Source organism: Oncorhynchus nerka, unplaced genomic scaffold (genome assembly GCF_034236695.1).
Source record: "Oncorhynchus nerka isolate Pitt River unplaced genomic scaffold, Oner_Uvic_2.0 unplaced_scaffold_2325, whole genome shotgun sequence".
Taxonomy (NCBI): Eukaryota; Metazoa; Chordata; class Actinopteri; order Salmoniformes; family Salmonidae; genus Oncorhynchus; species Oncorhynchus nerka.
This window is the reverse complement of record NW_027038971.1, coordinates 9,264-36,497: the sequence shown is the minus strand read 5'-3', so window position 1 is coordinate 36,497 and position 27,234 is coordinate 9,264. Positions and strand designations below refer to the sequence as shown.

General features: G+C 44.4%; 1 protein-coding gene across 5 annotated transcripts; it reads right to left on the bottom strand.

Moving 5' to 3' along the window:
- Positions 1-5,703: 5,703 nt before the first annotated feature.
- On the bottom strand, positions 5,704-26,085 carry LOC115112864 (casein kinase I). 5 transcript variants are annotated; one of them, XM_029639878.2, is made up of 10 exons: positions 25,569-26,085; positions 15,350-15,460; positions 11,613-11,761; positions 11,209-11,437; positions 10,900-11,070; positions 10,462-10,610; positions 10,139-10,325; positions 9,271-9,410; positions 8,576-8,646; positions 5,704-7,614 (listed from the first exon to the last, which is right to left on the bottom strand). In XM_029639878.2, the coding sequence occupies exons 1-9, from the start codon at positions 25,642-25,644 to the stop codon at positions 8,596-8,598; spliced, it is 1,263 nt and encodes a 420-aa protein (XP_029495738.1). In that variant the 5' UTR covers positions 25,645-26,085; the 3' UTR covers positions 5,704-7,614; positions 8,576-8,595. The 5 variants fall into 5 exon arrangements, with proteins under 5 accessions (XP_029495738.1, XP_029495739.1, XP_029495742.1 ...); XM_029639879.2 differs by having other exon boundaries at positions 8,576-8,651; positions 25,569-26,084; XM_029639882.2 differs by having other exon boundaries at positions 8,576-8,651; positions 10,139-10,307; positions 25,569-26,083.
- Positions 26,086-27,234: the final 1,149 nt, after the last annotated feature.

Sequence of the window (27,234 nt, the reverse complement as noted above, 5' to 3'; positions counted from 1 at the left end):
CAGTCCTTCTTGGTGAGGGTTCTCCAGGTCGGGTCACAGTCCTCCTTGGTGAGGGTTCCCCAGGTCGGGTCACAGTCCTTCTTGGTGAGGATTCCCCAGGTCGGGTCACAGTCCTTCTTGGTGAGGGTTCCCCAGGTCGGGTCACAGTCCTTCTTGGTGAGGGTTCCCCAGGTCGGTTCACAGTCCTTCTTGGTGACGGTTCCCCAGGTCGGGTCACAGTCCTTCTTGGCGAGGGTTCCCCAGGTCGGGTCACAGTCCTTCTTGGCGAGTGTTCCCCAGGTCGGGTCACAGTCCTTTATGTGTATGTGAATAACACACGTCGGAGAGTTAGGTAAAATGCAAGTATAATCATTTACTCAGGTATTACATGTTACAGGTCCCAACATCCTAATCAGACACTCATAATGCACCTGTTTATAAATCCTAGATAGGTGCCCCACTAGCACCATCTCTGGTTTGACATTATGCCCATTATCTTAACGTCCTCCTTTTCATATAGAATTAACTCGAGCACTTCATACCATTTTAATACCACAGTGAAAATAACTATTTACATAAAGTATTTTTTTATAGGATAAAAAAAAATCATTGTCCATCGTTTCGCTATTTTAACCCTTTTTCGTGGCACTAAGCCCCTCATGCGGTTTCGAAGAAGATGGTCATAAAAAAATGTATGACTTTACCTGACGTTCTCCGTGTCCTTCCGTCAGACTTTCAAGTCTCCAAGTCTCTGCTCGCCTCCCTACCACTGAGGAAGTACAGTTTCCGCGCAGCCCAGTCAAAACTGTTCACTGCTCTGGCCCCCCAATGGTGGAACAAACTCCCTCACGACGCCAGGACAGCGGAGTCAATCACCACCTTCCGGAGACACCCGAAACCCCACCTCTTTAAGGAATACCTAGGATAGGATAAAGTAATCATTCTCACCCCCCTTAAAAGATTTAGATGCACTATTGTAAAGTGGCTGTTCCACTGGATGTCTTAAGGTGAACGCACCAATTTGTAAGTCGCTCTGGATAAGAGCGTCTGCTAAATGACTTAAATGTAAATGTAAATGTCTTAAGGGACATAATCCCCGTACCGCTGGCGAGGTCTTATGTTAGCCTTTGCCCTAGTGTGTCGCACCGGTAGCATATTGGGTACTACTGGTGTCCTCAGGTCCTCTCCTGGCACCTCTGGAATGTTGGGCACCTCTGGTATCCTCATGTCCTCTCCTGGCACCTCTGGGATGTTGGGCACCTCTGGTATCCTCAGGTCCCCACCTGCCAACTCTGGGATGTTGGGCACCTCTGGTATCCTCAGGTCCTCTCCTGCCACCTCTGGGATGTTGGGCACCTCTGGTATCCTCAGGTCCTCTCCTGCCACCTCTGGGATGTTGGGCACCTCTGGTATTCTCAGGTCCTCTCCTGCCACCTCTGGGATGTTGGGCACCTCTGGTATCCTCAGGTCCTCTCCTGGCACTCCTGGGATGTTGGGCACCTCTGGTATCCTCAGGTCCTCTCCTGGCACCTCTGGGATGTTGGGCACCTCTGGTATTCTCAGGTCCTCTCCTGCCACCTCTGGGATGTTGGGCACCTCTGGTATCCTCAGGTCCTCTCCTGGCACTCCTGGGATGTTAGGCAACTCTGGGAGCCTCTCCTTCCTCTTCCACAGCCTCCTGAAATTGTGAAGGCATGGTTGGCAGAGATCTTCCCCGTCTCCTCATTATGTGCCCTGCCCACACCATCTAGAAGATATTCACATTGGCCTTCCCATGTGGCCCTCCTATGCCCTATCTCCTGAACTGGGCGCATTTCTCTATGCCAAAATGGCTTGTCACACATCTGTGTCTTCCTGCATAGTCTTTGCTATTTTCACTGCTGACTCCGCCTTACCATTACTGACTCTGGTAGGGTGAGGACGTCACATGATGAACTCCTAGGCTTTTGCAAACAATGCAAAGTCTTGACTCGTGAACTGGGGCCCATTATCCGTAACTACACCACTGTCAGGTATGTCATATCTGCTAAACTGCTGCTTACAACAGTCGATGATGCAAGCGGCTGTTGTGTCAATCACTTTCTTCACCTCCCAAAAATCTGAATTGTAGTCCAGTATAATCAGAAAAGGAACGTTCTTTACTGTGAACAGATCCATTCCCACTTTAGATCAAGGACATGTTGGCATGTCATGTGGCTGCAGCGTTTCCTTTTGCTGCTTAGGTAGATTAGCATAACATATGCTGCACACAGCCACAAAATGTTTAATTTCTTGGGTCATGTTGGGACAGAATACTGAGTCTCTGGCTTTCCTGAGACTGGCTTCGACCCCTGAGTGCCCAGCATGTATACAAGAGAGAATCATTGGGCGTAGAGTTTCTGGCACTACCATCCTGTCGCCTTTGTAGATGACCTCTTCCTGCATTGTGAGTTTGTCTTTATGTCCAGTAGTCCCTCACCAGGATGGGTGTACTCTTTCTTGTGTCCGGCCAGCCTCTTAGGATAAAAAAACAGAAGCATTCAAGAAGTCTTGTCCTCTGTTGAGCTTTAATAGCATCCGGTGTCTGCGGGGAGATGTTTTGATCAGTAGCATGGTTCACATCTTCAACCTCAGCCTGTAGAGCATATACTGTCTCATTTGTCCAATATTGCAGGTGACTAGTTGTTGGTAGTGCTGCCCTGTACAAGAAATCTGCAATGTGAAGCTCTACTCCTTTCTTGTATACTGCCTGTAGTTGATAACGCTGAAGCTTTAACATCCTTTGAAGTCGCTTCGGGGTAGACAGAAGAGGTTTTTCGATGATAACATCAAGAGGTTTGTGATCAGTGTCCCCCGTGATAAAGGCCCCACCATGAAGGTATTGATCAAAACAGTCACAGGCAAACACTATGGCGAGGCACTCCTTTTCAAGTTGGGCATATCCTTGCTCTGTGGGTGACAATGTCCTTGAAGCAAATGCAATGGGCTGCCGCTTCTGCAGGAGAGCTGCCCCTAGGCCTTTGTTACTTGCATCACATTGTAGGGTCACTTCTTCAGAGGTCATAGTACCTCAGTATTGGTTGGTTGCTCCAATGCAGCCTCATGTTTAGGAAGCCATGCCCACAGCACAACTTTATTGGTCAGCCAACACAATGGCTCACATACGTCAGACAGTAATTTACAAAACCAAGCAGTCGCTGCACTGCTTTTGCGTCTGTAGGTGGGGGAATTTGCTGTACTGCCTCCACCTTCTTGGGGTCAGGCTTCAGGCCTTCTGCTGTCAAAACATGTCCCATGTATGTAATACTGAGGTCTTTATTCAGCTTTAGATTAATTTCCCTTACTCTTTGTAAGAGCTGAGTCAGGTTGTGGTCATGGTCCTGTACTGCTTCTTCCATCGTGGCACCACAGCCGTATACCAGGATGTCATCAGCTATGACGCTTATTCCTGGCAGTCCCTGAAGTGCATCATGTTGATAAAGCTGATATTCCTCTGCAGCTGGTTTCACTCTAACAGGTAACCTTGTTCATCAGTATCTACCATTGTGGGTCCAAAATGTTCTGAGGTAACTACTATCTTCATTCAAACGTACCCTGCCAGTACCCATTTGTTACATCCATAACCAAAAAGATTTTTGCTTTTGGCAGGCTTGGCAGTATCTCTTCAATGGCAGGCATTTGGTAATGTGCCCTATGTTCGGGGCACTTGGATCAAGGCAGACTCTTATTTTACCAGGCTTTTCCACCACAACCATGTTGCTTATCCACTTAGTAGGTTTGGTGACCTTCGTAATGAATCAACAGCCTTCAGTATATTTTCCTTCAGTGGAATAGGGATTCAGTGGGGAAGCTGTTGAACTGGTCTAACAGACTCATCCACCACCAGGTGAAGCTCACCTGGCAGAACCCCCATCCCTTCAAAAATGTCCTCAAACTGTTTCAGTATTGCCTCAGGTGTTCAAGTCTGATGGGGCCTTTTGTTTTTCTTTAGTGCTGACATGATGAATGTTGGTGTTTGAGCTGTAGCAACTTCATCTTTTCACATGTTTCTGCTGAAAGGAGAGGCTTTTGCAAGGTTTTCACCACTTGGAATTTTAGCACGTTTCCCCATCATGGGGCGGCAGGGTAGCCTAGTGGTTAGAGCGTTGGACTAGTAACCGAAAGGTTGCAAGTTCGAATCCCCGAGCTGACAAGGTACAAGTCTGTCGTTCTGCCCCTGAACAGGCAGTTAACCCACTGTTCCTAGGCCATCATTGAAAATAAGAATTTGTTCTTAACTGACTTGCCTAGTTAAATAAATTTAAAAAATGATTGGCTTGTAGTTCACACTCCCCTACTGGTGTAATAACTGAGCCATCATACCTTGCTTGGTTGTGGCTTTGCATCTCCATCCTGCAGTACTTGCATAAAGTCTCTGTAGTTGTGTATATTAACAGTTGAGCCACTGTCTAGCTGGCGTTTGATAGTGCTGCTTGGATTAAATCAGTTACCATTTAACTTTGAACATAATTGTTCAAAGTCTGTCATGTATAGCATGTCCACTTCTTCATCAGCATTATGATCACTGCATGTATCGTGTTCTAGCAGATTGACAGGCTTACCTTGTCTTTGTCTGCACACTTTAGCAAAATGTTTCATTTTATTCCACAGAATTAGCAATATGTGGGGCATTTGGCTTTTGCGTGTGTTGATCTACAGTACATGCACCCATGTTTAGTATTTTTCTGCCTTATCACTGTTTGATGAATTGTTTCCATTTTTTATCGACATGGTCTCTATTTGTTCCGAGTGGCATAATTGAGATTCTGTTCATTTTTAAAAATTGGTTCTGTTCGCTTGCTCTACATAAATCTATAGCTTTGGTCAGGGTAAATTGGGGTTCGCGTGGCATACTTGCTCTTACCTTTACAGCCAATCACAAGTCTTGTCTCTGATCATTTCGTCTCTCATTGACCCGAAATCACATAAATCAGACAATTGACGCAGCCTCATAACATATGGACCAGACATCTCTGCTTGAGTTTGTTCACATACAAATATTTCATAAATCACATTACGAGTGGGTTTAAAATGTCAAGGATTTTCTTTGGATTTGCTCTATCCTCTTCCCCCAGATCTAGGTGACGCTGAAGCATATGGCGTTCATTTTTTATCTAAACCTGTAGGAATTTCCTAATTTTCCCACAAAACTGGTTGTTTTGATACAAATCGCCTTTCATATCCATGGCGCTAGGCACCGGAATTTGACTGACACTGCAGGCTTGTCGTCCTCGCTCACTTGTTTGCGTTTATCCGATAGTGATTACATTGTCCACATACCTTATCCCGTTTTCCTTAGTGCTTGGCTTTGGGTTCACACTTCTGACACCATGTTATGTGTATGTGAATAACACACGTCGGAGAGTTAGGTAAAATGCAAGTATAATCATTTACTCAGGTATTACATGTGACAGGTCACAACATCCTAATCAGACACTCATAATGCACCTGTTTATATATCCTAGATAGGTGCCCCACTAGCACCATCTCTAGGTTGGCATTACACCCATTATCTTAATCTTCTTGGTGAGGGTTCCCCCAGGTTGGGTCACAGTCCTTCATCTCCACTTGTCTTTTGGGTGTCTTTCTCTCTTCCCATCAGGTGCCCCAGTTTAGGGCAATCATAGTGTGCATGTCTGGTGGTAGACATTAAAACATCCATACATACAACAAAATAACATTTGAAAATGAAAGCACACAGGGTAGTACACAAAGTACTTCATTTATTTACAGTTTTTAAAAGTACACAAATGGGAGATAAAGGAATATTCTTAGAGCTGGTAGCTTAGTTAATTACACATAGGAGGGTGAGTCAGTGATTGACCAAACTGGCCATGAGTCAAACCAGAAATGACTAGTCAATAATGAGGTCAGCATTAAAACAGTCCTATAGAGCTGAACCATGGCAACAGTTCAGCTGTGCCCGCCCTTAAATCTCATCTTGCTGATTGAAATTATCCTCAGAGGTCAAATTGAATATCCCAAACTCTTGCTCCACTCTTTGCTGAGAACCAGTAAAGACATGGCGTGTTACTCTGCCCAGGCCTTGCCAACGCATGCTAGATCTTACAACGCATCAGCTAACCACATTATCGATGATGTGGCATGCAATCACTGGTCGATGCATGCAACGTCTGAGCAGGGGAACATGACCATCAACTGGAACGTCCAAGGCCATAGCCCACCCAAGAGAAGTGTAAATCGGTTATTTTATCAGGGAATAGATGAAGTAATGACAGCGGTTTAGTCAACTGCTTCTAGCCACATCAGTGCAGGACCATTTTACTTCTCAAAACATGTAAAAATAACAACACCAGTGTTCACATGGAGCCAGTAAGTAATTGTGAGCCTTTGATATAAAAACTCCATTCACTCAAAACTAATTATAGTTTAAAATGGCAGCCATTTAACAGACACTTAAGTCTCTGGGTATCTGGTGTATTTGAGGAACTCCAACTAAAACGATCCTGCACTTCATCTTTGTGGACAGACAAGGCAAAAGCCTGGGAACAGACAATGATTGACAGCCCAAAACAGACCGATTATAGGACAGTGATGTCCCACTTTAGAGCGGCCCCAAGTGAGACCTACGGTCAGAAACCCAAATTCACTACAATAAGGAAACCAAAAATGGAAAAAGCTGAAACATTTCACATCTTCAATAAAATACAATTTCACAGCCTAGAAACAATACAAATAACAGAATGAGAATGTAGATCTGTACAGTAGACCATGAGGCAGTCTGACTCAGTGTGAGAAGAGGAAACCTTAACAGGGGCCCCTCCATAACACATACAACTTGAGGGATGTTGATCATAGAACCCATAAAGAAAACAGACTTCAAATGTGGTTTAGAGTTGAAACCCTCCACCTGACTCATACACCTCAGCTTGGTCAAAGGGATGTCCAGTGTTAAAACATGCAAATAGTTTATATTACAAATGGCTTTAGAGTTACAGATCAGGGCTGTGAAAACAAAAGCCTGCTGGTGGTCAGAGAAAAGAGGTCTGTAAATAAGTACAAATGAAAAACCAAAACCGATCCATTTCAAATAGAGCCGCAATCATCGATTAGCTCTTTTCATATCAGATTTATCGATTAGGGTTATTTAGTAATGTACTGTGGGAGTAGAAATTGGTGTCTATTGACAAAGTGCCATGGACGATAAGTAGTAACCATGGCGATAACGGTGGCGGGTGATGTTGTTCCATTTGTCGTCTTAATTAAATCTGTTAGATCGCCATGGCAGCAAAGACCACGGCCTCTGCACAGACGTTGAAAATGTCTCCCAGAAAAAAAGGGTGCAGATGTGGTCTGTAGTTCAGAGATTCTTTATCACAACGATTGTAAGTGTTTGGGAGAGAGTACAAGGAAATCAAGGGCGAGCGGGAAAGGAACAAGAGATCTAGTGGGAAAAAGAGAGGATCAACCAGAGAACACCAGGTCAGGAGAGGAAAGGGATGGTCTTCCGATGGTTTCTGAAGTAGTTAGGCTGGCTGGCAGCTGATTGGTTGAGCCAGGCTTGGTGCAGTCCTCCGCTGTGCCAGGTGCATTGTGGGTATTGTCTCATCGAGGCGCTGCAGAGTGGAGGCCACCAGGGATCATACCAGGCACCATCTGAGAGAAAGAGAAACTTTTATACTTGCAGGCAGGGATCTCTACTCTAGCTTCTCTACATGGAATCTCCATCTTATCATTAATTATACTTCATTCTCTTCTGCACTTAAAATGTAATTAAAAATACCAGACGTACAATATTCTTCATAAGGTTCAAGACATGCATGAAGGGTTGAAAATAGCTTCATCTTGTCATATTTCTCAGTAGCAGCAGCAGTATTTCTGAGTAGTGCAGCAGATATGCTGAGGGTGATAGATGAGGGTAGGCAGCGTTGGGCCACCTCATCACATGGCTTTAGTCTGGTGCATCATTCACGTGTCAGAAAAATTAAACTCAATTCAGTATTCACCAGAGTTGACGCTTTCAGCCGTGGCGAACCTAAACTGTAGCTTGAGGAGAATCTCTGGAGATGTATGAAAACCATGCAGCATTGAGCAGTGGTAAAAGTCAAGGGAGAGAGGGTTTGAAGGACACTAGAGAGTTAGGAGCAGAATAGGATCTAATGCAGTCACATGCTGGAGAACGTCAGACAGGCATCAGCACAGTCCAACCACTGCAACAAGCCACGCGCACTGAGCGGAGGATAGGTCACAGAGCTAGGTGGGGTGACAGCCAGGAATAAGGGAAACACTAATTCCCCATGTGTATTTGTTATCACAAGGCTGGAATGCAGCACTCCAGTTCTCAAGGGCTGCAGTGTTTGATATGAAGACTCACACACTGATCAGTACGCTATGAAAGGGAGGAGTCTGGCCTGCTGAAGTCTAGCTCCTATTGTCATCAGCGATATTAGCTGCTAACATTGAAGCTACTTGTCTCCAGTGATCACATGGTCTCAACCCCTTTCATAGTGTAACAGAGAGGAATGGAGAGCCTGCAGACAGACAGTGCTGCCTAATAACACAGGAGACGTGCATCCCTGGTGCTTAAGGACACAGCGCCAGCCTGAGCGGGACTCACCTAGTGTGGCCATCGGGCCATCACACGAGGATGTGGCGAGCCTCTACTTGTCGTGATGATCGAAGGGAATGCTATTCTGGGGTTGGGGGGGAAGGAGGGAGAGAGAAGGCCATAGGGCAAGTCAGACAAGTGGATCTGGGTCTGTAGTATGGCATGCTTACCGTCACACCAATGCCCTGGGAGTGGGAGATAAAAAAACTCCCATGACCACCTGGTGGAAACGTTAAGACATGGGCAAGGAGAGTGGGGAGATGTTGACGCTGCCCAAGGAGAGTGGGGAGATGTTGATGCTGCCCAAGGAGTGTGGGGAGATGTTCAGGGTTTCCTCTCAATCCTGGTGTGGATTTCCTTCCCCTTCTTATCCTTGTCTTGTTTTGGCAGGCTAACGCCAGGGCCCTTTACATAGCTAGCTGAAGTTCCTACCTCCAATAAACAGCTTTATGTTCATTCATGTTTTAAAAGATTATGTTGATGTGATCCTGGCCTTACTGATGCACTGCTAGACATATAGATACTCTTACTGACATTTGAAGACAGGACATTCCTGCTTCAAGTTTCGACCATAGACAACTTCATTAGTTATGTGTTGCATATTTCTCTGCAGGAGTGGGTCACGATGGGGCATGGTCGTATGAGGTTAAGGGTCATGTGGTGAGGCCCGAGGGGGTGACGCTAGGGATGGGGCGAGCTTGTACCTGTGAGGTGGACATGCGGGAGGTGTCCTGGTGTCCCGTCAGATCGGACGAGGAGACGTTAACAGGAGCTCCCCGGTGAAGCCGCATGCTCACTTTCCTCTCCCGCTCCATACCAGACACCGGTCGTGGAGACGTGTTGGCTAGAGAGGAGAAATAAATACTATGCTCCCTGACCATGACAAGACAATAGTCAAGCACATTGTTACGCAATCCATACATCAAAGTCATCTAGGTGTGCGTCAGAAACACTAACCTGTGTGTGAGGGGTATAAGATGTGCGTCAGAAACACTAACCTGTGTGTGAGGGGTATAAGATGTGCGTTAGAAACACTAACCTGTGTGTGAGGGGTATAAGATGTGCGTCAGAAACACTAACCTGTGTGTGAGGGGTATAAGATGTGCGTCAGAAACACTAACCTGTGTGTGAGGGGTATAAGATGTGCGTCAGAAACACTAACCTGTGTGTGAGGGGTATAAGATGTGCGTCAGAAACACTAACCTGTGTGTGAGGGGTATAAGATGTGCGTCAGAAACACTAACCTGTGTGTGAGGGGTATAAGATGTGCGTCAGAAACACTAACCTGTGTGTGAGGGGTATAAGATGTGCGTCAGAAACACTAACCTGTGTGTGAGGGGTATAAGATGTGCGTCAGAAACACTAACCTGTGTGTGAGGGGTATAAGATGTGCGTCAGAAACACTAACCTGTGTGTGAGGGGTTTAAGATGTGCGTCAGAAACACTAACCTGTGTGTGAGGGGTATAAGATGTGCGTCAGAAACACTAACCTGTGTGTGAGGGGTATAAGATGTGCGTCAGAAACACTAACCTGTGTGTGAGGGGTTTAAGATGTGCGTCAGAAACACTAACCTGTGTGTGAGGTGGGTGTGAGGGGTGTAGGCGGCGCCGTGTCCTGTGTTCCTCGGGGTCGTCCTGAGGTGGCAGGGAGTCCCCTGGCCCCGGGGTTCCTGCTGTGTCTCAGCCTATCCTCTCTGTCCCTCCGCTCCCGCTCCGCCTCCTCTGCTGCACGGTTGGCCCCCTTGGAATTAGGGGCAGTCAGAAGGATAGAAATGGAGACTAGATCAGAAAGCTGCCGCTGAGGTACCATTAGCTAATGGTTAAGAGGACTAATGTGTAATAAATCATTAATATGTTTCATCCTGGTTAATTAACAATTAAGAGGCAGTACTCACAAACTTGAGCATGTTCCAGTCAAAGACGTAGTCATAAGAGAAGCCCTGTCTGTGGAACAGGTTCCTGAACAGCTGTCTGAGGTACGAGTAGTCTGGCTTGTCGTCGAACCGCAGAGAACGACAGAAGTTCAGGTAGGTGGAGAACTCAGCTGTGAGGAGGAAGAAAAGTGTTACTTTTAAATCAGAATACTTTCTCGTCATCTTTTAATCAGAATACTTTCTCGTCATCTTTTAATCAGAATACTTTCTCATCGGGAAGGGAAATTATTTCCCATGTTTACAGGGTCACAGCATGATCTCTTTGTAGAGAGGTGCAGAAAGGACAAGACAAATGGACAGAAACACTCCAAGAGTATATTGTTACTACATGACAAGCACAGAAACCCTTAGTAAACTATAACCAGGATGGAGTAAATGTAAAAAAATCACATTACTCACAGGGATATCCCTTGCAGAGCACCTCGATGGGGGTGGACATCTTTTTCTCACTGATGCGTTCGTACTTCTGTCTCTTGGTGGCGGCCTTGAGGCCCTGCCAGGGCAGAGAGCCCAGGTTGAAGTACATCAGGACATAACCCAGAGACTCCAGGTCATCACGACGAGACTGTTCTGCAGAGGGAGAGGAGAAAAAAGGATCCTTTCCAGATCTGACATGATCGAAGGAAAGTGCTCCACTATGAGGCTTGTGCTGAGGAATGTGCGCGCATGTGATCAACCTCTAGATGTGAGTGTATGTGTGCGACCTACCTATTCCCAGGTGTGTGTTGATGGATGCGTAGCGTGCGGTGCCGGTCAGGTTCTTGTTCTCGCGGTAGGGGATGTGCTGATGTGTGCGGGCGTCACGGTACTTCTTGGCCAGGCCAAAGTCGATGATGTACACCAGGTTGCCCTTCTTGCCCAGGCCCATCAGGAAGTTGTCAGGCTTCACATCTCTGTGGATGAAGTTCTTAGAGTGGATGTACTCAATCCGGCTGATCTGGAGGAGAAGAGAGGAGAGCAGGGGTGGCCACTACACCTCCTTGACAGTTTTACTTTGCGCTTCTAATTTGTTAGCAGATTTTATAGCACATAGTGGCCATAACTGTAGAAGATACAGAGGACCCTAATAGCCAGCATAAGAGCTGAGGATTTAATGGTCAGTTGTGTCTCACCATCTGGTCAGCCAGCAGCAGGACGGTCTTGAGGCTGAACTTGCGGGAGCAGAAGTTGAACAGGTCCTCCAGACTGGGGCCTAGCAGCTCCATCACCATCACGTTGTAATCTCCCTCTGCTCCACACCACTTTATGGACGGGATGCCCACTGTAGGGAAAGGAAGGAGAGAGTGATTTGTAAGGATGCCCACTGTAGGGAAAGGAAGGAGAGAGTGATTTCTAAGGATGCCCACTGTAGGGAAAGGAAGGAGAGAGTGATTTCTAAGGATGCCCACTGTAGGGAAAGGAAGGAGAGAGTGATTTCTAAGGATGCCCACTGTAGGGAAAGGAAGGAGAGAGTGATTTCTAAGGATGCCCACTGTAGGGAAAGGAAGGAGAGAGTGATTTCTAAGGATGCCCACTGTAGGGAAAGGAAGGAGAGAGTGATTTCTAAGGATGCCCACTGTAGGGAAAGGAAGGAGAGAGTGATTTCTAAGGATGCCCACTGTAGGGAAAGGAAGGAGAGAGTGATTTCTAAGAATGCCCACTGTAGGGAAAGGAAGGGAGAGTGTGATTTATAAGGATGCCCACTGTAGGGAAAGGAAGGGAGAGTGTGATTTATAAGGATGCCCACTGTAGGGAAAGGAAGGAGAGTGATTTATAAGGATACCCACTGTAGGGAAAGGAAGGAGAGTGATTTATAAGGATACCCACTGTAGGGAAAGGAAGGAGAGAGTGATTTATAAGGATGCCCACTGTAGGGAAAGGAAGGGAGAGTGTGATTTGTAAGGATGCCCACTGTAGGGAATGGAAGGGAGAGTGTGATTTGTAAGGATGCCCACTGTAGGGAATGGAAGGGAGAGTGTGATTTGTAAGGATGCCCACTGTAGGGAATGGAAGGGAGAGTGTGATTTGTAAGGATACCCACTGTAGGGAATGGAAGGGAGAGTGTTATTTGTAAGGATGCCCACTGTAGGGAATGGAAGGGAGAGTGTTATTTGTAAGGATGCCCACTGTAGGGAATGGAAGGGAGAGTGTGATTTGTAAGGATGCCCACTGTAGGGAATGGAAGGGAGAGTGTTATTTGTAAGGATGCCCACTGTAGGGAAAGGAAGGGAGAGTGTGATTTGTAAGGATGCCCACTGTAGGGAAAGGAAGGGAGAGTGTGATTTATAAGGATGCCCACTGTAGGGAAAGGAAGGAGAGAGTGATTTATAAGGATGCCCACTGTAGGGAAAGGAAGGGAGAGAGTGATTTATAAGGATGCCCACTGTAGGGAAAGGAAGGGAGAGAGTGATTTATAAGGATGCCCACTGTAGGGAAAGGAAGGGAGAGAGTGATTTATAAGGATGCCCACTGTAGGGAAAGGAAGGGAGAGTGTTATTTGTAAGGATGCCCACTGTAGGGAAAGGAAGGGAGAGTGTGATTTGTAAGGATGCCCACTGTAGGGAAAGGAAGGAGAGTGATTTATAAGGATACCCACTGTAGGGAAAGGAAGGAGAGTGATTTATAAGGATACCCACTGTAGGGAAAGGAAGGAGAGAGTGATTTATAAGGATGCCCACTGTAGGGAAAGGAAGGAGAGTGATTTATAAGGATGCCCACTGTAGGGAAAGGAAGGAGTGTGATTTATAAGGATGCCCACTGTAGGGAAAGGAAGGGAGAGAGTGATTTATAAGGATGCCCACTGTAGGGAAAGGAAGGGAGAGAGTGATTTATAAGGATGCCCACTGTAGGGAAAGGAAGGGAGAGAGTGATTTATAAGGATGCCCACTGTAGGGAAAGGAAGGAGAGAGTGATTTATAAGGATACCCACTGTAGGGAATGGAAGGAGAGAGTGATTTATAAGGATGCCCACTGTAGGGAATGGAAGGGAGAGAGTGATTTATAAGGATGCCCACTGTAGGGAAAGGAAGGGAGAGTGTGATTTATAAGGATGCCCACTGTAGGGAATGGAAGGGAGAGAGTGATTTATAAGGATGCCCACTGTAGGGAAAGGAAGGGAGAGAGTGATTTATAAGGATGCCCACTGTAGGGAAAGGAAGGGAGAGAGTGATTTATAATGATGCCTACTGTAGGGAAAGGAAGGAGAGAGTGATTTGTAAGGATACCCACTGTAGGGAATGGAAGGGAGAGTGTGATTTGTAAGGATGCCCACTGTAGGGAAAGGAAGGAGAGAGTGATTTATAAGGATGCCCACTGTAGGGAATGGAAGGGAGAGTGTGATTTGTAAGGATGTCCACTGTAGGGAAAGGAAGGGAGAGTGTGATTTGTAAGGATGCCCACTGTAGGGAATTGAAGGGAGAGTGTGATTTGTAAGGATGCCCACTGTAGGGAATTGAAGGGAGAGTGTGATTTGTAAGGATGTCCACTGTAGGGAAAGGAAGGGAGAGAGTGATTTATAAGGATGCCCACTGTAGGGAAAGGAAGGGAGAGAGTGATTTATAAGGATGCCCACTGTAGGGAATGGAAGGAGAGAGTGATTTATAAGGATGCCCACTGTAGGGAATGGAAGGGAGAGAGTGATTTATAAGGATGCCCACTGTAGGGAATGGAAGGGAGAGAGTGATTTATAAGGATACCCACTGTAGGGAATGGAAGGGAGAGAGTGATTTATAAGGATGCCTACTGTAGGGAAAGGAAGGGAGAGTGTGATTTATAAGGATACCCACTGTAGGGAATGGAAGGGAGAGAGTGATTTATAAGGATGCCCACTGTAGGGAAAGGAAGGGAGAGTGTGATTTATAAGGATACCCACTGTAGGGAATGGAAGGGAGAGAGTGATTTATAAGGATGCCTACTGTAGGGAAAGGAAGGGAGAGTGTGATTTATAAGGATGCCCACTGTAGGGAAAGGAAGGGAGAGAGTGATTTATAAGGATGCCCACTGTAGGGAAAGGAAGGGAGAGAGTGATTTATAAGGATGCCCACTGTAGGGAAAGGAAGGGAGAGAGTGATTTATAAGGATGCCTACTGTAGGGAAAGGAAGGGAGAGAGTGATTTATAAGGATGCCCACTGTAGGGAATGGAAGGGAGAGTGTGATTTATAAGGATGCCCACTGTAGGGAATGGAAGGGAGAGTGTGATTTGTAAGGATACCCACTGTAGGGAATGGAAGGGAGAGTGTTATTTGTAAGGATGCCCACTGTAGGGAATGGAAGGGAGAGAGTGATTTATAAGGATGCCCACTGTAGGGAATGGAAGGGAGAGTGTGATTTATAAGGATACCCATTGTAGGGAATGGAAGGGAGAGAGTGATTTATAAGGATGCCTACTGTAGGGAAAGGAAGGGAGAGAGTGATTTATAAGGATACCCACTGTAGGGAATGGAAGGGAGAGAGTGATTTATAAGGATGCCCACTGTAGGGAAAGGAAGGGAGAGAGTGATTTATAAGGATGCCCACTGTAGGGAAAGGAAGGAGAGAGTGATTTGTAAGGAAATCCCATTCTTTATTGGGTTTAACATGATTTCTTGTGTGATACCTCTACCACACAAGTGCTGTTTCTCTGGCTCTGTGATCTGATGACAGGTTCCACTGAGTCTATTCGCTCAGGCTGCTGGCTGGCATGACTGAATCATGTGGATGACTGCCTGCCTGCCTGCTTGTTAATGTGGTTTTCACATCACTGGACATTGGGGGAAGGGGGAAAATAGGGTGAAAAGGAAGATAAAGGGTGTAGATAGAAGGGGAGATGGGGAAAGAGACACTGATAGCCACAGCCTGGCCCCTGTATAATGTTTCAGACCCATGTCTCACCTCCTCCCTGCATCATCTTGTAGATCTTACTCTCTATGTGGAGCTGTGGGTGTTTGGTCTTCACACATTCCAGTTTAATGGCGACCTCCTCTCCCACTGAGATGTCTGTGCCTGGGGGAGAAAGAGGAAATACTGTCAATACAAATGTATGTAGATGGATAAAGAGCCACCAGGTGTGTTATTGCTTTCAGTTCAGAGTATGATTTAGGCTTATAAAGGACTAGGTCCTGGACAGTTTTACCTGACCAGTAAGGGAGGGGAAACTCATGGGCCTGGTGATGTGCATGCCCCTGCTGACTGACAGGTGAATAATCTGTCGACGTACCCTTGAGCAAGACACTTAACCAGAGCCATTATGGTTAAGAGTGTCTGCTAAATGACTAAAATGTAGATGGGGCATATACACCAAGTCCCATTCATATCATACCAGCCACAAAAGAATGCAACTCAAACAGGTAAACAAACCAACTAACTGTAATCTTAACGTTTCCTCATGAGGAGTACTGCCAGCATGTGTGACCAGAATCCTACTTTAGTACTGGGCCTACTTCTCTATTCTTCTACTTTAGAACTGGGCCTACTTCTCTATTCTTCTACTTTAGAACTGGGCCTACTTCTCTATTCTTCTACTTTAGAACTGGGCCTACTTCTCTATTCTTCTACTTTAGAACTGGGCCTACTTCTCTTTGGGCAGCTTGCAAAAGCTACAAGTCTAAACATGCATTGAAGAGGTGCACATTTGCTGCTTGTGTGCTAGCAGTGGGAAATGGGAGCTTCATAAATCTGACATTTCATTTCAAAAGTAGGCTACAGTCAGCTACACAACAGAGCCACCAGCCAGTGAATGACTCAGACCCTCTCCTGAAAAGCACTTAACACCTCCATGAACACACAATAACATGTTGGATGAGTCGTACATGTGGTTACATAAAGGGGGCTGCATTAATCTGAGGGAATTACAGCTGACTGGAGCATCCCATTCCCCTCTGTGTGTGAGTAGGATGAATGCCCTCCCCCCAATCACCTGAAGAGTACACAGCTAATCCATTCCCTCGCTGAAATGACATTCTGTCTCTCCCATTACAATGGATAAGAACTAGGCACTTAGGACTGACACGTTAATTTTTCCCCATGGCATAGCGGTTTAGCCTTATCCACAAAATTGGCAGTCAAGTCTGCGTGCTCTAGAAATGAACAAATTGTACTTCACGTGGTAGTCAAACTATATGAACTCAACATAAGTCTTTCGGTGTCAGAATGTTTCATGTGACCTAGGAGAGTGATATAGATGTATGGTCTGGTTATGCAATCCAGCTAGGGTGTCAAAAGCAAAACACCCACACCATATCCTAAGTGGTTCGGTGCAGGTGGGGTGGGCTGGATGGCCTTATCACTAAACGTCTCCTATTTCACAGTCACGACTCATTAAAAACATCCACTCAGCCCTACACTCAGTGGTGCAATTTCATTACACTTCATGTTTGTTGAGTTGGAACATTGAGTTTCATTGGACATGAGGTTTCTCATCTGCAACACAATTTATATATTGACCATAAGTTAAACTGCAGCCATGCAAGGAGAAAATAAATCTACTTTCCCAAAGGTCAGTGAGTGTCTCTGAACCTGAATATGCACAAACAGTGCCTTTAATAGGACTGTGACAGTAATTGAATAACCCTGTAATTGACATTTATGGATGAAGATAAAATAGCCATCAAATTGTTTAATAGGCCTACATACATTTTGTATGAACTTTATTTACAATGTAGATCAACTTAATCTAATAGCGGGAGTGTTAACAATTATAAGCAGTTCTGCTAACTCCGTCTACATCTCCTCTTTCCAACTGTTGTTTGGTGCTCCAGCAGCGAGCAGGGTTGCAGAAGCCTAAAAAGAACAGCTTGATGTGGACTTCTTTTTACACAATGCATATTTTCATTTCTTGCTAGGAAATAAAGCAGTCTTTAAAAAAAAAAGTTGGATGTGTCTGACTATTAATTATTCAACACCAGTCGACAAGGTTGTTCTGGCTCCTACAATGTGTCAAACGGACAATCCTATCCAAACCAGCGTTGATGGGTCCTTTTGCAGGATGTGATCTTATTGGCACCAGTGGAGAGCATAGGCCAAATCCAAGGTGAGTGCGCACTGCGAAAGAAAAGTATCTGATATAGCCTATAGCCTATCTTATTGGCACCAGTGGAGAGCATAGGCCAAATCCAAGGTGAGTGCGCACTGCGAAAGAAAAGTATCTGATATAGCCTATAACTTATCTTATTGGCACCAGTGGAGAGCATAGGCCAAATCCAAGGTGAGTGCGCACTGCGAAAGAAAAGTATCTGATATAGCCTATAGCCTATCTTATTGGCACCAGTGGAGAGCATAGGCCAAATCCAAGGTGAGTGCGCACTGCGAAAGAAAAGTATCTGATATAGCCTATAGCCTATCTTATTGGCACCAGTGGAGAGCATAGGCCAAATCCAAGGTGAGTGCGCACTGTGAAAGAAAAGTATCTGATATAGCCTATAGGCCAGGCATCTACGCCATCCACACACGGCCATGCATTGAAATATTTTTTTTTGCGAACAGTGATTGAATTATATGATCCTAAATTATGACTATCAAATTACGATTAGAAGGCTCTTACATATGACTGCAAATGCGATGATGCATGGAATGCTTGATTATAAAAAGGTGCATTTTTAATGGTGAAAATGAGCTTCCCCAAACATGAAACTCACGCACCGCCTATGCATAGGCTGGTGATTTTGCGGTTTGGTACTCGTGTTGTTGGCTGAGGAAAAGTACAAGTGGACAGTTAACATCTTCAAAGAGCGAAGTAAGGATACACATCATTGCATTTTCTTAACGGAAACCCTTATATGGGCACGTCTTGTTTATGATGCCTTTCACACCAATTGCAAAATATCGTCCTGCCACAATCCGTCAATTATTTATTCGGAACATGTTGGATTTTTTAAATTGATCTTCTTGCAAATGAATAAGCTGTTGACCAATATAAATTATTATCTGGGACACTGTCACTGACAGGCCGCGCACTGCCACAGAGGTCTGTGGGTTTGTTGTGTGAATTCACCAAATTTCTCTCTGCCTGTGTTTTACATTTGCAACGAGTAAGTGCAGCAAGGTATCAATTTAGCCAATGTGATCACATCACACTAGAGCTAGGCTACACGTCGCTCTCGCCATTCACATTTTCCTGACAGTTCATTGACAATGCTGTAGCCTATTTTATAGCCATTCAGCAAGCAATATGGTCGATCGATGCGTCTCTCCACCAATAAACTTATATATATATTATTATTTTAAAAATGTTGTTCATTGTCTATAGCAGGGGTCTCCAACAGGTCAAAGCCCACCTATGAGTAGTTCGCCAAACAATTCTGAAAGTATATGCAATTTTTCATGTTTATCTTAAACTTTCGCAAGCAAATCTCACAAGTCAGACACTGCAATTTCCCAGCAACTGTCATATTGACATTATCCCACCCCTGGTTAGCGACTATTGGCTTAAAAAGCCAAACCTAACTATCTGCCAATTTCCAGCAATTTTGCCTGTCTGCGTAGTGCGCGTTTGTGTATCACTGTGTGCGCGCGTGTATCACTGTGTGTAGCCAGTTGATGTGATAACCCGTGTGGGTTGAAGGAAAAAACAAAAAACGTCGCAATTAAAATGTTAAATGCAAAGTAGACTTACCTGGAAGAAGTAGATCATGAGTATGTATACCATTTGTATCTACACTGAACAAAAATATACATGCGACATCCAACAATTTAAAAGATTTTACTGTGTTACCGTTCACATAAGGAAATGAGTCAATTTAAATAAATTAGGCCCAAATCTATGGATTTCACTTCACTGGGCAGGGGCGCATCTATGGGTGGGCCTGGGAGCCAGGCTCAGCCAAAGCCCCACAAAAGGGCTTTATTACAGAGAGAAATAATCCTCAGCATCCCCCACCCTCCTTTCAGACAATCCCGCAGTTGAGGAAGCCGGATGGGGAGGTCCTGGGCTGGCGTGGTTACATGTGGTCTGCGGTTGTGAGGCCAGTTGGATGTACTAACAAATTCTCTAAAACAACGGAGGCAGCATATGGTAGAGAAATTAACATTAAATTGTCTGGCAACAGCTCTGGTGGACATTCCTGCAGTCAGCATGCCAATTGCACACTCCCTTAACTTGAGACATCTGTGGCATTTACATTTACATTTAAGTCATTTAGCAGACGCTCTTATCCAGAGCGACTTACAAATTGGTGCATTCACCTTATGACATCCAGTGGAACAGTAGTGCATCTAAATCTTTTAAGGGGGGTGAGAGGATTACTTTATCCTATCCTAGGTATTCCTTAAAGAGGTGGGGTTTCAGGTGTCTCCGGAAGGTGGTGATTGACTCCGCTGTCCTGGCGTCGTGAGGGAGTTTGTTCCACCATTGGGGGGCCAGAGCAGCGAACAGTTTTGACTGGGCTGAGCGGGAACTGTACTTCCTCAGTGGTAGGGAGGCGAGCAGGCCAGAGGTGGATGAACGCAGTGCCCTTGTTTGGGTGTAGGGCCTGATCAGAGCCTGGAGGTACTGAGGTGCCGTTCCCCTCACAGCTCCGTGGCAAGCACCATGGTCTTGTAGCGGATGCGACTTCAACTGGAAGCCAGTGGAGAGAGCGGAGGAGCGGGGTGACGTGAGAGAACTTGGGAAGGTTGAACACCAGACGGGCTGCGGCGTTCTGGATGAGTTGTAGGGGTTTAATGGCACAGGCAGGGAGCCCAGCCAACAGCGAGTTGCAGTAATCCAGACGGGAGATGACAAGTGCCTGGATTAGGACCTGCGCCGCTTCCTGTGTGAGGCAGGGTCGTACTCTGCGGATGTTGTAGAGCATGAACCTACAGGAACGGGCCACCGCCTTGATGTTAGTTGAGAACGACAGGGTGTTGTCCAGGATCACGCCAAGGTTCTTAGCGCTCTGGGAGGAGGACACAATGGAGTTGTCAACCGTGATGGCGAGATCATGGAACGGGCAGTCCTTCCCCGGGAGGAAGAGCAGCTCCGTCTTGGCATAGTGTTGTGTGTTTTAGAGAGAGGAATTTTATTATACCCAGCACAAGGTGATCATGCTGTTTAATCAGCTTCCTGACATGCCACACCTGTCAGGTGGATGAATTATCTTGGTAAAGGAGAAATGCTCACTAACAGGGATGTAAACAAATTTGTGAACAACATTTGAGATAAGATTTTTGTGCGCATGGAACATCATCTTTTATTTCAACTCATGAAACCAGCACTTTACACATTAAGCTTCTAGCAGCAGTACAGAAACATTTCACTCACTAGACGCACAATTTAAATGGGCCAGAGGAGCAATTAAAGGGGAATTACACTCAAATCAATTTAGTTTTATACCAGACGCCCCCCCCAAACAAGGTTTGCTGATGTGATTTAAACATTGACTCAGACCATCCAATGTCGTTGTTTTGCTAAGAACTGGTCGACAGACGATGCAATCACACTGCCCTAACACATCTGGATTAGAGGTCGACCGATTATGATTTTTCAACGCCGATACCAATTATTGGAGGACCAAAAAAGCCAATACCGATTAATCAGCAGATTTATTTATTTGTAATAATGACAATTACAACAATACTGAATGAACACTTATTTTAACTTAATATAAAGACATCAATAAAATCTATTTAGCCTCAAATAAATAATGAAACATGTTCAATTTGGTTTAAATACTGCCAAAACAAAGTGTTGGAGAATAAAGTAATATGTGTCAATATGCAATATGTGCCATGTAAAAATGTGTGCCATGTAGAATATGTGCCATATAAAAACGCTAACGTTTAAGTTCCTTGCTCAGAACATGAGAACATATGAAAGTTGGTAGTTCCTTTTAACATGAGACTTCAATATTCCAAGGTAAGAGGTTTTAGGTTGCAGTTAATATAGTATTTTTAGGACTATTTCTCTCTATACCATTTGTATTTCATATACCTTTGACTATTGGATGTTCTTATAGGCACGATAGTATTGCCAGTGTAACAGTATAGCTTCCATCCCTCTCCTCGCTCCTCCCTGGGCTCGAACCAGGAACACATCGACAACAGCCACACTCGAAGCAGCGTTACCCATCGCACCACCAACGTTACCCATCGCACCCCTTGCAGCGCAAGGGGAATAACTACTCCAAATCTAAAAGCGAGTGGCGTTTGAAACGGTATTAGCGCACACCCAGCTAACTAGCTAGTCATGTCACATTGGTGACACCAGCCATTAGGCTGATAGGCTTGAAGTCATAAACAGCGCTGTGCTTGTGAAGAGCTGCTGGCAAAACGCACAAAAGTGCTGTTTGAATGAATGATAACAGGCCTGCTGCTGCTTAGTCAGACTGCTCTATCAAATCAGACTTAATTATAACATAATAACACACAGAAATACGAGCCTTTGGTCATTAATATGGTCGAATCCAGAAACGATCATTTCGAAAACAAAACGTTTATTATTTCAGTGAAATATGGCATCCCTAAATCTAAATATTCTTGTTACATTGCACAACCTTTAATGTTATGTCATAATTACGTAACATTCTGGCAAATTAGTTCGCAATGAGCCAGGCAGCCCAAACTGTTGCATATTCCCTGAAGAGAAATGACACAATTTCACCTGGTTAATATTGCCTGCTAAACTGGATTAGTAGTTATAACTAGTGATTATGATTGATTGCTTTTTATAAGATAAGTTTAATGCTAGCTAGCAATTTACCTTGGCTTCTACTGCATTTGCGTAACAGGCAGGCTACTCGTGGAGTGCAATGGTTAGAGCGTTGGACTAGTTAACTGTACAGTGGCATAACTGTAAGGCTCTCCAGAGGGTAGTGAGGTCCGCACAATGCATCACCGGGGGCAAACTACCAGCCCTCCAGGACACCAACATCACAGGAAGGCCAAAAAGATCATCAAGGACAACAACCACCCGAGCCACTGCCTGTTCCCCCCTGTTCCTCAATCATAATCACTAGTTATAACTACTAATCCAGTTTAGCAGGCAATATTAACCAGTGATTGTCAAATTCATCTTCATGCCCATCAGAGCTGTCTATATACCCCCCCCCCCCTTAAAAAACTTTCCTCGTCAATTTATATGATAGGCTACATTATCCCATAATGTAAAGTATTTTTGTAATATCCTACAGAAAGGATTACGCTAAGGCAAGGTTTTTAATGCAATTTTGGGAAAGAAGAAATGTGGTTTGCTTCAGTGTCTGAGTGAGATGCACTGCAGTTGGCTTTGATTGATGTGTCCTTTCAGGTGGGTGGGTTGTGTGTACGAGTTCACTAATTCTCTATGTCCATTCAGAAAGTTTTCTAAAACAAGCCTGTCTGGATTTAATCTCTTTAATCTTCCATGCTGGTCATTTATGAACATTTAAACATCTTGGCCACGTTCTGTTATAATCTCCACCCGGCACAGCCAGAAGAGGACTGGCCACCCCACATATGCTCTCTCTAATTCTCTCTTTCTTTCTCTCTCTCGGAGTACCTGAGCCCTAGGACCATGCCCCAGGACTACCTGACATGATGACTCCTTGCTGTCCCCAGTTGTCCCCAGTCCACCTGACCGTGCTGCTGCTCCAGTTTCAACTGTTCTGCCTTATTATTATTCGACCATGCTGGTCATTTATGAACATTTGAACATCTTGGCCATGTTCTGTTATAATCTCCACCCGGCATAGCCAGAAGAGGACTGGCCACCCCACATAGCCTGGTTCCTCTCTAGGTTTCTTCCTAGGTTTTGGCCTTTCTAGGGAGTTTTTCCTAGCCACCGTGCTTTTACACCTGCATTGTTTGCCGTTTGGGGTTTTAGGCTGTACAGCACTTTGAGATATCAGCTGATGTACGAAGGGCTATATAAATAAATTTGATTTGATTTGATTAATCTGATAAAATAATAAAAAAGTGCTAGTGATAATTACAAAGTGTAATAGTAATAGTGAAGTTGCAGAGAAAAGCCATGTGTTTATTTTGCAGCCAGTGGTGGTCGATGACTATTCATTGGCCTGGCCAATTACCGTAACTGCAAATTCCAAGACAGTCACAGCTCTAGTGTTAAACAACTCACAGATTGGAATAACATCTGCCACAGTGTCTAGTCAGTAACCAAATGACCCAAGCCTTTCAAAAACAAAAATTATACTGAGAAGCAAGTCAAGCAACCTTTTGGACTTACATGGAGTTTAGACCTATTTGTTTAGAAAAGGGGCAGGGTGGAGAGCTGGGGTGTTTTGACTCGTGACAGGCTACCACAGGCAGGGCAGTAGTGGGGGTTATAATCTGATCTGACTTTCTCATATGTTACACACTGACGATTTGTGAAACAATGACATGGCTGTTAGAAGCTTCACTGATGTCATCCACATAAACAATAAGCTCTTTCTGCCTGTATACACCAACTACAGTAGTGCCAAGAAGCTGTAGAATCATGTCCAACCCTGTGACTGTTCCTGCTTCAACTCAACCACAGGAGTTCCTACAGACAACTGAACACACCTACAATGAGGACAGAACATACACCAAATTCAAACACTGGATTGGGTCCAGTAAAACCTATTCAGCATTCAACATGGGGAGGAATATTAGGACTACCCAAAGAAAAAAAACATGACTTCACTCCAGGAAGCATATCAGCATTACATTTACATTTACATTTAAGTCATTTAGCAGACGCTCTTATCCAGAGCGACTTACAAATTGGTGCATTCACCTTATGACATCCAGTGGAACAGTAGTGCATCTAAATCTTTTAAGGGAGGGGGGGGGGGTGAGAGGGATTACTTTATCCTATCCTAGGTATTCCTTAAAGAGGTGGGGTTTACATTTACATGTTCATATGATGTGCTCTATATAATAAAGTGTGTTCTATATGATGTGTTCTATATAATACAGTGTGTTCTATATGATGTGTTCTATATGATACAGTGTGTTCTATATGATGTGTTCTATATAATACAGTGTGTTCTATATGATGTGTTCTATATAATAAAGTGTGTTCTATATGATGTGTTCTATATAATACAGTATGTTCTATATAATACAGTATGTTCTATATGATGTGTTCTATATAATACAGTCATTATAACAAAACCATTACAGTTATGGCATGACAAGATTCAAATTGACTCATGCAAAAAGCAGGAACTGTTCATCGTACCTTATGACAAAGGTCTGTGAGCTCAACCCTGGGGGTGATAACATATCAGAATGTAATTTCAGATACCAGCTGACTGGAAAAACCACAGGGCCACATACACAACACACTAAAAACAACTAGATGTCAACACAACTCTTAAAGGGATACTTCAGTATTTTGGCATTGAATCCTTTTATCTACTTCCCTAGAGCCAGATTAACTCGTGGATACCATTTATGTCTCTGTGTGCAGTTTGAAGGAATTTGCCAATTAGCGTCAGCGCAATGACTGGAAGTCTATGGCAACTGCTAGCATGTTAGTAGATTCCATAGACTTCCAATCATTGTGCTAACGCTAGTTAGCATTGGCTGGTGAACTACCTATAACTTCCGTCATACGGGACACAGAGAAATGGTATCCACGAACTAATCTGGATGTATGGAAGCAGATAAAGGGCTTCACTGCCCATCGTATACTGAGTGCAACTGCTTGGGAAGGACATTTGGCTAGCTCTACTGCAGCTAGCTCTACTGCAGCTAGCCAACTGCCCTCCAGCCCTGGAAATTAACTGACAGATGGGATGACTACTGGCAAACTCTGTTGGGCTGGGTGACTTGTTCGGTCGGTTTGTGAAGTGAACTAGCTAACTAATACATTTTCAATAAAGCCTCTCATTCGTGATCCAAGCTAAGGTTAGGTAACTATCTGGATGGTGGCCAACGTAGCTAGCGAACGTTATTGGCTTGCCAAGGGGACAATAGGTGCTGGGAATTGACAAGTTTGGTTTGGTCATGCTAACCAATAACATTTTTGCAAATTCCCATCAGCTGGCCAGCTAACGTAGCTAGCTAGTTTGGATTAATGTTAGCAATGTAGCGAGCTAGGTTAGCATGTTAGAGACGCTGTATATGGTAGCTAGCTAACGTTAGCTAGTTTAAAATGTTCGATTGACGTTAGCCAACCTACGGTAACGTTGTGTAATATTGATGACATTTTCGTTAGCTAGCTACTCACCCAAATAGATATCTCCAAAAGATCCACTTCCAATTTTCCTGCCCAGCCTGTATCGGTTTCCCACTCTCAATTCCATGGTTCAATGTTATTCTTAAGAAGCAACCTTCAGAATGTGTTGTTTTGAAAAAAAAAAAAGTCAACCTTGGTGTTGTTGCTCTTTTGGTTACCAAACCACCCCAAATATCACCTTACTTTGCTGGAATACAAACCCCTTTATTCAGACGCCCCCCCTCCCCATGAATCCCAGAAGATCAAGTTCCTTCTGTAACAATCCAATTGTCCCCATCCCTTTTATATCTATATGCTCTTCGGAACACCACGATATTGGTATTGCCTGAAAGCTTAGAATGTGTAGATTATGTTCTAGCTGTTTTTGATATCATCCTTTCCAAAATCAAGAACGATGGAGACGGATTTTGATGGAAGCCTTCTAAAAACAAAAAATAAAAATAGCCTCTTCTCCACTGTAGGAATTTCTTCCACTGTGGACTGGCTGGCTGGCATTCGCTTGTGACATCATTTCTCCTAGCAACCCTGCGCAGGTCACATTTAAAGAGGGCGCATTGGTCTTTGGAAATTATTCAAGTGTTACTTTGTATTTAGAAAGACTGACACACTGAATCAAAAAATCGAACTAACAACACTAAATACGTACTATTTCATGTTTATAAACAGGACTTCTGCATCAATATGGGCATAACATACAACCTGTCAACAATGATGGTGAAACTATGAAAAAAGTACTGAGTCCGGTCACACAGTTATATCGGTATTGTCTTTGTATGTATCGCCTTGTTGCACCTAGATGGCAGGATCTAGGGAAATGTACAGAATTGAAATATAATGTAATTTTCTGTTTCCTCCTGTCATGTTCTAAGAGTTAAGGACAAAACATATTATAGAATGTATAGCTAGAATGCTAGGCAATCACACTCATCTAAAAACGAAGTGATGTACAAACAACCTGAGGCACAGTAGGTCACCACCCCATACAGAGTAGGTTGAAGTTGACATAAGGCCTATATATGTCCCAAATGGCACCCTATTCCCTATATTGTGCACTACACTTGACCAGAGACCTATGGGCCCTGGTCAAAAGTAGTGCACTAGGGAATAGGGGTGCCATTTCCTTAGACACTGATCTAAGGTGTCACAGTATGTGGTTTCCCTAATTAGGTTAGGATTTTGGGGTTCTTAAATCTACCCCTAATGCCATGATGTCACAGTGGCTAAGGTATATACTGTGACCTGCATTATTTGAGGCCAAATCAGCAGAGGACAACAACAGAAAGCAAAAGACAGGCAAGCAAGGACATATGAATATATGTACGAACACGCACGCATGCACACACACGATAAACAAACAGATAGAGATAGACAAGTTACATCAGGATAAATCCTGTCCTGCACTCTCAGTAATCCTGTGACACAGCCACTCGTCTGGGGCTGAATAGACCAAAATACCCTAGATATACAGGATTATTTAGTATGGGAGCAGGAAAAGGCCAAATGAATCCATGAACCTTGCATGGCCTAGTTGTTTAGTCTTGGATACTTTGCAGGGGAGTCATTATTTTGAGATTCAGAATTTTAACAGTATCCATTCTTTTTCTACTCAGAATAAGATATGCAAACTGCAGAAAAAAACAGTTGATGGATGCATGCA

What these genes read in the sequence shown, in the direction of transcription:
- LOC115112864 (XM_029639878.2), bottom strand. Translation starts at nt 25,644, where the DNA reads ATGGAATTGAGAGTGGGAAACCGATACAGGCTGGGCAGGAAAATTGGA. An exon ending in GCTCTGCAAGGGATATCCCT is followed by an intron (nt 10,611 to 10,899) that starts GTGAGTAATGTG and finishes TCCTCCTCACAG; the next exon opens with CTGAGTTCTCCACCTACCTG. An exon ending in ACTGGAACATGCTCAAGTTT is followed by an intron (nt 10,326 to 10,461) that starts GTGAGTACTGCC and finishes TCTATCCTTCTG; the next exon opens with ACTGCCCCTAATTCCAAGGG.